Source organism: Prunus persica, chromosome G3 (assembly GCF_000346465.2).
Source record: "Prunus persica cultivar Lovell chromosome G3, Prunus_persica_NCBIv2, whole genome shotgun sequence".
In the NCBI taxonomy this organism is placed as follows: domain Eukaryota; kingdom Viridiplantae; phylum Streptophyta; class Magnoliopsida; order Rosales; family Rosaceae; genus Prunus; species Prunus persica.
This window is the reverse complement of record NC_034011.1, coordinates 18,761,240-18,771,859: the sequence shown is the minus strand read 5'-3', so window position 1 is coordinate 18,771,859 and position 10,620 is coordinate 18,761,240. Positions and strand designations below refer to the sequence as shown.

The following is a 10,620-nucleotide window of genomic DNA, read 5'->3' as shown; positions in this document are numbered from 1 at the left end:
TCTTTGATTTTAAAAATTTTGTTGAGATGTTTGATTTGATGTTGGTATTGTTGAGATGTTTGATTTGTTGTTGGTATGTTAATGTTTGATTAAAGGCATTGATGCTATTATGAGAATTTGTTTGATTTTTTGTTGGGATTTTTGATTAAATAGGTTATCTTTTATTATATCGGATCATAATCGGAACCCCAAGAAAACAAAGAATTTGTTCTCTTTTTTTAAGAAAAAGAATGATGGGTCATCATCTTTTATTGTCGAGCCTCAAGTTGAAAGAGTTGAGACTCAAAGAGTCAATAGTGGTCAAGATTTTAATATTAATTATCTTGAACGTGATCCAGAATTACTTCTTCAAATATGCTAATATTCGGTGAATGAACAAGATAATGTGCGAAAAGCTTATATTATTTTAGGACCATGTCAACCGGAGTTAGAAGACTATCCAAGCCATTTAGAAGGGCGAGACTTACGTTGATTTAATAAATTATGGTTTGATAAATTCCCGTGGCTTGAGTATTCAGTTGCTAAAGATATGGCATTTTGTTTTTCTTGCTTCCTATTTGACATGAATCACTCACATACAACCTTTGCTATTCATGGATTTCAAAATTGGAAGAGAATTGGTGCAATCAATGTGTATTTCAAAGTCATGTAGGCAAGCTAAATTCACCACATCATCTTGCTATGCAAAAGTGGGTTAGCTTAAAAAACTCATCTCTTCATATTGAAACTGTAGTAGATAAGCAATCAAAGAAACAAGTGATGGACAATTGGTTGCGACTTACAACCACAATAGAGGGCATTAGGTATTTAGCAAATCAAGCAAGGGCTTTTCGAGGTCACCACTCTTCCTGAATTATGTCAACAATTGGTGGAAACAACTTTGGTAGAAAACTACCATTTGCTTTACAGGTTGATTTGGTTGGTGTTGACTCTTCCTGTTTCTATAGCAACAACGGAACGAGCTTTTTCATGTATGAGAATTATTAAGAATAGACTTCGGAGCACCATAGCTGATGAATTCCTTGCTGATTGCATGATCTTCCACATTGAGAGAGAGTTTGCTAATAGTATCAATAATGCAGATATAATTGAGAAATTTAAGATTTCTAAGCCTCGTAGGATAAAGTTTTAGATTTAAATAGTTTAGTTTTGTGTTGCATTACATTTTTTTTGTTTTTTGTTTTTTTTGTGTTTTTTTTTATTCTACTTCTGCAACAAGGAATAAATGTGAGTCTATATTATGAAGATGAATCTGATAAAAAGGCAGGAGCCTCCGTTAGAAACCATAGGAAGTAACAAAATTTTCTTTTAGTTCAAATATGATATGACAACACTAGTAGCCCCAGCTGGCTCCCCATGTATATCTAAACACTCTGATATTTTGAAGTTTGGCTTTCAATTTAGAGAAAACAAAAATAAAGTGAAAAAACAAGTCAGAAAGTTCACAACAAAAATGACTGGGAAATGAGATGATTCAAATTACCCAAAAAAATAAATGAGCAGTTCTGCAAAATCCAGCTTCAGTTTTTCTTCAACTTAAGTTGGAAAAGTAGTGCCTGCAGGCCCATAAGGCAGTTGCACATCTGAATATGGAGGTCCAGAACCTGTGAGCTGCCCCAAACCAGAAGAAACTTTTGTTCTAACTTTAAACATTCCAGTGCCAATCTGAATTGGCAGACCCAGGATTATGCTTTCACTTACTCCCCTAACACTTTCAACTCTCCCATTTACACCACCATTAAACAGATGATCAGCTGGCATCTCAAATGAAGCCAATGCCAAAACACCCTTCTTCATTTTTTTAGCTCCAAATCTTGTGAACCCAAGAACTTCACCCATGCATGTCATCACATCCCCTATAAAAATGATATGTCGATCGTCGATGCTCATTCCATGAGATTTCATAGTACTCTTTATCTCCCCAATGATGCAATTTCTTGCAGCTTCGATGCCAAGTGTTCTCTGCACTTCAAAAACATCATTACTTGTGGTTTTACAACCATCAATTCCTTCGGTTCCCATTACTGCTAGAAGCCTTGTGCCTTCTGCAAGCAACTTGTACTTATTGTCTTCTTTCTCTTCTTTTACCTCATTAATGACAACACGCTGAACTGTATTTATACCCCTCACCATGACATTTGGGAGCATACTCTTTAGATTGTAGAGGCGAAAATGAAGTCTGCTCCTATCAGCCTCTTCAGGAACGACTTCTAATTTTCTGACATCCAAAACCTTAACATGCTCTTGCTTCAGTTTGATTCCCCGAGTTTGCAAAATTGATTCTTTTACCACATTAGCATCTATAGACAAGTGTGCATCTTGAATCATGGCCATATCAAGCGTGACAACTATAGATGCTGATCTTGTAGTCATTACAATCTTTATACTCTCAGCAACCTACCCGAGATTTGTTTTCTCAATCCGACCTGCAACCAACCTTGCAAATTTCACATTCGTTTCACACTCAAGTGTTGCAAAGATGACAGGTGTACGGATCTTTTTCACTGCGTCTAAAATTTCCTTGATACGAGGGACACCAAGTGTAATGTTCATGCTGGCAACTCCAGCAAAGTGGAAAGTTTTCAGCGTCATCTGCGTCGCAGGCTCGCAAATACTTTGAGCTCCATTATTCCAATTGCTGTTCCAACTTCGATTTTTTTTGAATGGTAACGTGAAATGCAAGTATCTGGAAAAACTTCCAGCTGTCTAAAAGTAACACCAGATATGTTTTGCACAATCTTCTGCTTCAAGGCACTATGATCATCCAACAAAAACGTCTCGTGTGTTTTTCTGAATGCTTCAACATATTTATTCAGGAATTGCTCCAAAGAAGTTTTGAAACCAACGAAGCAACCACCATCAAGAGTCATATCTTGTTTTGAAAGCCTGCTTCTCACCATCTCATTCACTTGTTCAGGAGACAAGTATTCATTTTCTCTAGCAGGACATGTCGCCTTGGCTTTCAGAAACAATCGGGGTAAGTCTAATGGAGCTCCATCTTCTGTTCCTTCCATTACTGCAGGATCCATACCATCATCTCCATAACAAAACTGAATTACACATCCACTTGAATTCCGTACTGTGTTATCATACTGAACACATAGGTCCTCCATAACTTTGGTCAATCTACGAGCCATGTACCCAATTTCAGCTGTTTTCACAGCTGTATCCACAAGCCCCTCTCGCCCTCCCATTGTATGGAAAAAAAAAACTCCGTAGCTGACAAGCCACTGTAAAAGGAACTAGCAACAAAGCCTTTAGCTGCAAGGGTTTTGGCATCTCTAGGGAAGTGAGGAAGGCTTCGGTCTATGAATCCATTAGGTGCACGACAACCACCAACCGATTGCTGACCAACACAGGCAACCATCTGGCTGATATTGATAGCAGATCCTTTAGAACCACACTGGGACATGATCAAGGGGCTATTTCTCCAATGTAGCTTTTGCATGCACAACTTTCCAGTTTGCTCTCTGATGTTGTTTAATGCACAAGTTATCTCAGACTCAAGTGATTGTGCTGCATCAGAACCCGGTTTAAGTTGCAGCTGTCCCTCATTATACAACTTTATCTGCTTATCACATTTTTTATAGCCTTCTTTAATTATCTCTTCTTTCTCTTCACACAAAATGTCACTTGGCTATACATCGCTAATCCCAATTGAAAATCCGTGATTACCAATCCATCGCCCATTTAACTTAGTTACACGATTCATGCAAGCAGCAGCAGCATGAGCTTTATAGTCCCTGAGAAGAACGGAGAAAAACCCACCCTTATTGCCATTTCCTAAAGTACCCTTCCCAAGTTGCCCGGCTATAAGCTCCCTGTTACGAAAATAGACAAACCCATCATTTGGGCACATTACCTCAATTGCCCTTCCATCTTCATCAGTCTTGGAGTAGGACTTCTCCTTAACAGTCAGATTTAGATAGACTCTCACATTTGCATTCGGGCGTACAAGAACACTAAATAACTGCTTTCCTGTTCACAGCTCTATTGGCTTAATTACGGCAGGTGTTGGAAAATCAATCGAATCGAAGCCATCCCCCATATATGAACAAATTAGTGAAAATGATGCTCGATCATAAAATGTTTCCCTCCTTGTTATAAGGAAAGAGGATGTTAGAAAATCTTGAATTGAAGCAACCAAGATCTCTCTATTTTTCGGGGTGCATAGATTTTTTTCAACAGAACAGCCTCCACCCTTGCCTCCTCTGTTTACAGGACATGAATGTTCATTTCATCACCATCAAAATCAGCATTGTAAGGGTTGCAAACAGATTCATTAAACCTCAATGTTCTCCAAGACATAACCTTAGCCCTGTGACACATGACGGACATCCTATGCAGGTTTGGTTGTCTGTTGAAAAGAAGAAAATCCCCGTCTTCTAGATGACGTTCAACTATGTCACCATATTGCAGTATATCAGCATATGCCTTTCTGTTGCTACCCCCTAAGTAGAATCATTGCCATTACGGCGTACGTATCTGGCACCAGGGTACGTATAAATTCCATTACTGACACACTTCCTCAACTTCTCAATATTATAACGAGAAACCCGTTCAGGGTAGGTTAAGATTTGAGCCATTTGGATAGGGAGCCCAACCTCATTAATTTTCAAATTAGGGTCAGGTGATACAACACTTCTGCCAGTATATTCAACCCGCTTGGCAGATAAATTCCCACGAAAACGCCCCTGCTTCCCTTTGATCCGCTGCATAAAACCACCCAACGGATTGCCACTTTGCATGGCAAAGGGAACACGAACTTCACTATTTATATACTGAGCAACCTCAACTCGAAGTTCATCCCAACTATATGCCGCCTGCATAAGCTGGTGGTAAATCTTGTGTTAAATCGTGTAGAAGACGAGCATTTGCTTGAACAATGTTCTTTAACCTCTCTGTAATGTCATTTTCATTTGTCCGTGAGTCGTCCACCAAAACTGAAGGACGAATCGCAGTAGGAGGCACGGGAATGTTCATGATCAATAGGTTCTCTGGCCTGGTACAAAGATAAAGTAACTCACAATCCTCATCAAGCATCTGTTTAAACAGAGAGAAAACTTCTCCAGGGTTCATCAAATGAGTCTCCAAGCTAAATGGTGCACTGGAAACTTTAGTTTCAGAAATTGTTGACCTCAACTCATCCATAACACCACTAAATTTAGAACGATCATGAATAATAGCAACCATGCCGGTAGCCTTCTTCACAGAACCATTCAAATATCCACATTTGGAGCACTCAACTGGCCTATTGTTAGCAGCCAAACCATTACACTTCTTCACCACCATTTTCATTAACTCAGTTTTCTTCAAAGGACCCAGCTTGGGATTTCTCATCCTCCTCAAAAGCTCAACCCGCATTTCTTGCTTCAAAAGCAGACCAGAGCATGACTTGCAGATGCACTTGAGAATATCCACGACAGTGCCCATATACCCAACATTGTAAACAAGGAGGGCAAGTGCCAAATACCCAAAATGCCCCGGGCAGTCCTTGTAATTTGCACCACAAGTTGCACAATTTCCAAACTTATTGTTTTGGGGGCCCAAGCGAGGGTCCAATAAGCCGCCCTCGATGGGTTTTCAATCGGAACCGTATTACACGCCTCTAAAGATTTCAACTTCCGCCATTTTCATAATCTCCGAGGGGGACATAACAGTAAATTTCAGCTGTTCTACCCTGCGATCCTGTTCGACTTCGATGAAGGGCTGTCTGGTGGAGACTAGGGTTCTGGCTTCGTCTGAACTCATCGTCTTCTTTGAATATCGAAACCGCAGAGAGATGAACTCTGAGAGATAGAACAAATTGTAGAACCATTGTCATGAAATTATTTGAAAAGGGCTTAACAAAATAGTGGACAAAATGATCACCAAACTTAAACCCTAACTTCACAGAAACAGCCTCAATTGATTATTCTCATTTACAACCATGAACTAGACATAAAATTCAGAATTTACTAATGTAGATTATTAAAAAAAAAAATAAAAAAATACAACATTACATAGTTGACTAGGCCTCAAGAGGATGAAGACGAAGAAGGCGACGTTGTCGAGGCTCGAACCTAGGACCTCCAAAAAAGACGCGCGCAACGCTCTGCATTCTATTTCCACTAGTCCAACTCGTAGCTTCTATTATCTCTCTGTCTATTTACTATTTATCTAATGAACAATATAATGGGCTTTTTACAACAATGCTATTTATAACATATTTATTGACCATATTGCCGACCACCTCTCTAATGGTTGACTCCACTAATGTATGTGGAACTCACCTATATTAGAGAGGTGGTCAGTAATGTGATCATTAAATGTGGTACAAATAGCATTACTCTTTTTATGAAGAAAAACATACAGGTAATTTGACTATAGCATTGTTCAGGTTCCTTTCTTAATAGGCGCAGATTGCCTGTTCAATCCACTGTTCACATTCATTGTCAACTGATGTGCTCTCTCTTCATGTCGCAAATAGGGACAAAGACGCAAGGCTTTATATTTGAATAATTATACATAAAATGGAGGAATTTTGATGTAGTAGACCGAGTTTTACTCTATCACTCTAGTATACCTTTGAGGCACTCACTAACTAATCGAGACTCAATGGCTGAGCAAAGAAACTTCAACTATCCCCTGTTGAGGTGAGGACTCAATTGCATGATAAAGAAGCCGAACAAGTTGATGCGGGTTCAACTCTCTACTAAAAGAAGGAAGCAAATAAGGCGAATACGACTCTTCCAATCTAGCGTAACGGTATCATAAGCTCATCATCTATTATCATGTACTTTAACTTTTCAACATAAAAATGTGCGATAGTATTAGGATACTGATACGATGACATTCCGGTTACACGCAAGTTCTTCTCTTTTTATGAAGTAAAATTTGAAGAATTGATTTCCCTTGTTCATGATATGGTAGTTGCAGCCCATTTTCTTTTATTTTACTTGTTCTTATGAGTCTGGATTATCCTTTTATTTGATCAAATAATTAAGAACTTTCTTAATTATTGGTGAGGCAGAATCACATAACCGTCTCAAAGCCAAACCACTATGTATCTCGTTTTGAGGTTTTTTTTTTTCTTTATCTTCCCAAAAAAACAAAAGAAGAAACATACATATAAAATCCAAAGCAATAAAACTGAAATAAAAGAAAGACTATATATTCATCGTAACAATAACCAAATATTTGACATGATATTTTTTGTTTATTAGGCAAAAACAGCTTATAATTATTCCCAAAGTAATGAAATAATATTTCAGTTTCGAATGAGCTCAGTGTATAGGAGCAGGTTCCAAGTGTCAGGAACTCCAGGAAGACACCAGTGGCTACAATCCATGCCACGGTGGCCTTCATTGCCATATATAGAAGGGTGACCGTCTTTTCTTAGCCGTGACAGAGCTGTCACATTAAGCAAGTTGACTGGCTTTGACATGCCTCTCAAAACTCTCTCCACAATCACTTGTGCTGGGTGTGGACTTCTTGGGTATGGTTGCTCTGCCAGTGGCCTTGTTTCTGCTGTGCAGTTCCTTCCTTCTGGGTTTCCCCAAAAACTTGCGCTGATTTTCACAACATGATCATCTTTAATTTTAGTAACAATTTAAAACAACCAACAATTACATGCAAGTTAACATAACATTTCAAATAGTCTTAATTTGATCTTGTGGTACTCCAATACATGGAGAGACTCCATATATATATTTTTGGGCCGTCAATGATCATTTGGTTTAGTTAGAGCATGTCTAATGCAAGTGCAAGGGGCTAGGTGCTGTTTTAGCCCCTCAAAATGGTACCATTCACAAAATCTAGCCTCTCAAATTTTGTGGTTCTAGTGGTGATGAGGGGTTAAAGGCTAAAACTCAAAACTTGTTATTTAAATTTATTATTATTTTATTTGTGATAAAAATCAAAGCATAAGAAAAGCAACACAAAAATTTATTTTTAGAAACAATTTTGAGCCATACTTTGGAACAACAATTTTGAGCAAAATGAAAAAAGACAAACAAGTAGAAATGTTTGGAGTAATTGAGATATGAACAAATGGTTAGGTTATTATAGAGTTGTGAGGAATGCAACTAGCCGTTGGGCTGTTGCATTTGAGAGCGCCACATGGCAATTTCTCAATGGTTGTTTGAGTCAGCTTTGGCTGCTCCTTTTTTTCTTTTCAAAAATTGGCAATAGGTCCCTTATTTTGTCCGAGCCAGCAGGTGGATAATACCAGCTCCTTATCTTGTCTTAGGCTAAACTGGACTAGGTCAAACACATGCATTAGAAAGTGATTTTTTTTTCATTTGAGACCAAATCTGGACCTAACCTAGGCAAGATCAATCCCATTAGACATGCTCTTAGTGATATTTAATTATTATTTTGTTGAAGGAGGTTTTGAATTCCGATTTTTTATCTATGTACGGCACAATTTGATACCCTTTTAAAAGAAGGGAGGGTTATCCTCTTCTATAACTCAAAAGTTGCACCGTTGAACTAAAAAAGAGTAGATATGTATATTAACCAATTTATGAGACTAAGGCTCAACATTATATTTGTGAACTTACTTCCAATGAGTCGGTGAAATGCTCTGGAAGAAGACTTTGGTTTTAGTAGGATCAACATTTTTGTCCACCCACCGAGCCCAAGTTCTTAAGGCTTTCTCATAGGCAACAAAGCGATCCATGTCTTGACGTAAAGTGTTTCCATCTTGAATAAATTCCCACCTGCCATGCATACATTTACACAACCAACCATATTCAATTTGATTAATTACGAGAAAATAAGTGATCTATCACTAAAATTATATAAAATAATTTAGCATGAAAACTATAAACAATTCAATTATTTATCTCACGGTTGTTTTCTTCCCGTATGGAGCCACCAGTGCCATGTGTTGAAGATCAATACATCAAATTCCTTCCAGGCTAAGCCATCCTCGTGGTCGATCGAGTTGAGCTTCAAAACCCTCCCATATTTATTGTGTTCCATGTCAACAAGAAAGGCATTGCGTTGAAGCATCAAAGAAACATTGTGACTCTGCACATGTATATAGAGGCTACTCAATTGAAATGAATAAAAAAGGCTAGTGGTTTTGAAACACTCATCTTTTTGCTTCCCTGCACTATTGTGGGCGCATATAAATTTATAAAATATTCAGTTTGAAGTGCAGATAATTAGAAGAGAAATATGAACATTGCTACCCATGTAGAATACCTGGAATGTGAATGTAGAGGTTGATCCTATTCTCTCAAAGTTATACTCAGATTCAGGCGAGGCTGCATGTAGCATACATGTGAATGATTGCCATTGATTCAAACTTAATGAGTCTCCAACAAACATGATGCGTTTATCTCTAAATCTCTCCAAGAAATCTTCCGCATCAAACCTATTCAATAAAATAGTTTAATGAATTATGTCATTCATGACAAGAGAACTTGGAATAAGATATATGAAGGCAATACCAAGAATTTGAGCCTAAATTTATAAGAATATGAGAAATTGAGGCACTAGAGTTTCTTTCTTTCTTCTTTTTTTGGTAAATATTTTAAGAGGATTAAAATTGTAATCAAGCCCCCTTCTTTGTACTATAAAACAAAGATTAGTTAGGGAGAAAATATAACAAAAGAGCATACTTTAGGCAGGACTTGTAGCTCCCGTATATTAGTGAGCATTTATCCCCCACACTCAAACTCCGAGTTCGAAACTCTAATTTCCCTTTCACCTAAAAAAAATTACGTACCTAGGTAACTTGCATGCAAAGGGTTGCCATTTATATTTGAGATAGAGTTCGTCGGCTCGACCATTCTTCTGGCAAGCGAAGGCATTCTCTATGAAGCTGCAGAGACTTGAATCATAAAGAGGGTAAGAAGCATCGTAAACCCATCTTCCTTGGTAAATATCACACTTCTTCAACTCGTAATTGCTTTGCTTCCCGTGCACTTGGTGTTCTAAACTTGGTAGCAACACCAGAAGTGCAAAGGCAATCCCCAAACCCAGTGCACCCATATGCAAAAATTAATGAAATTAGATCGATTGAGTTGGTTTGGATTTTTCAAGCTTGATTGGTGTGGATATTTAAATAAAAGAAAAAAAGAAATTGGTAAAGAAAAAGATTGGTGGGTTCATTAAGAGGTAGATGGTGTAGTTGATGGGAGAATTTTCCTATATTTTAAGTTGTGGGAAAGAAATGAGAAGTAAAGAATTCAATTCAAGTTGCAGTCACTCGTTATGAATGAATGGATATCAATGGAGAGGTTGGCAGAAAACTTTCAATCGTGCATGAGTGGGGGTTGGGGGGAGTTTTAAAACTGTCATCAGCACCTCCCACATTTTTTTTTTCAGAGAAAAATAATTTAGGTGAATTAATGGAGGTTCAATAACTTGATGAGGAGAGGCTATATATGTTGTGGAAGGGTCATGGATTCATAGCTAATGTGATAGGCTGATAGCTTCGGCTTGACACACTTTACATATTGTGCATTGGAATCTGTCTTTGGTTTTAATGAAGGTGGGAAATCTTTACTGCACCAAAAAAAAAAATTGTGATTAGGTTTTTCAATGTTCTTTGTGTGTGACCTTTTTCTTTTATAAATCTTTAAGTTGTCCCAGTAAAACATGATAAAAATGGTATTCTTATAGGAG

At 37.8% G+C, this 10,620-nt stretch overlaps 1 protein-coding gene and 1 pseudogene across 1 annotated transcript; both read right to left on the bottom strand.

Moving 5' to 3' along the window:
* LOC18783933 lies at nucleotides 1,537-6,147 on the bottom strand (annotated as a pseudogene).
* On the bottom strand, nucleotides 7,114-10,493 carry LOC18783579 (protein trichome birefringence-like 43). Its single transcript, XM_007217238.2, has 5 exons — nucleotides 9,719-10,493; nucleotides 9,193-9,364; nucleotides 8,834-9,015; nucleotides 8,544-8,702; nucleotides 7,114-7,550 (listed from the first exon to the last, which is right to left on the bottom strand). The coding sequence occupies exons 1-5, from the start codon at nucleotides 9,982-9,984 to the stop codon at nucleotides 7,250-7,252; spliced, it is 1,080 nt and encodes a 359-aa protein (XP_007217300.1). The 5' UTR covers nucleotides 9,985-10,493; the 3' UTR covers nucleotides 7,114-7,249.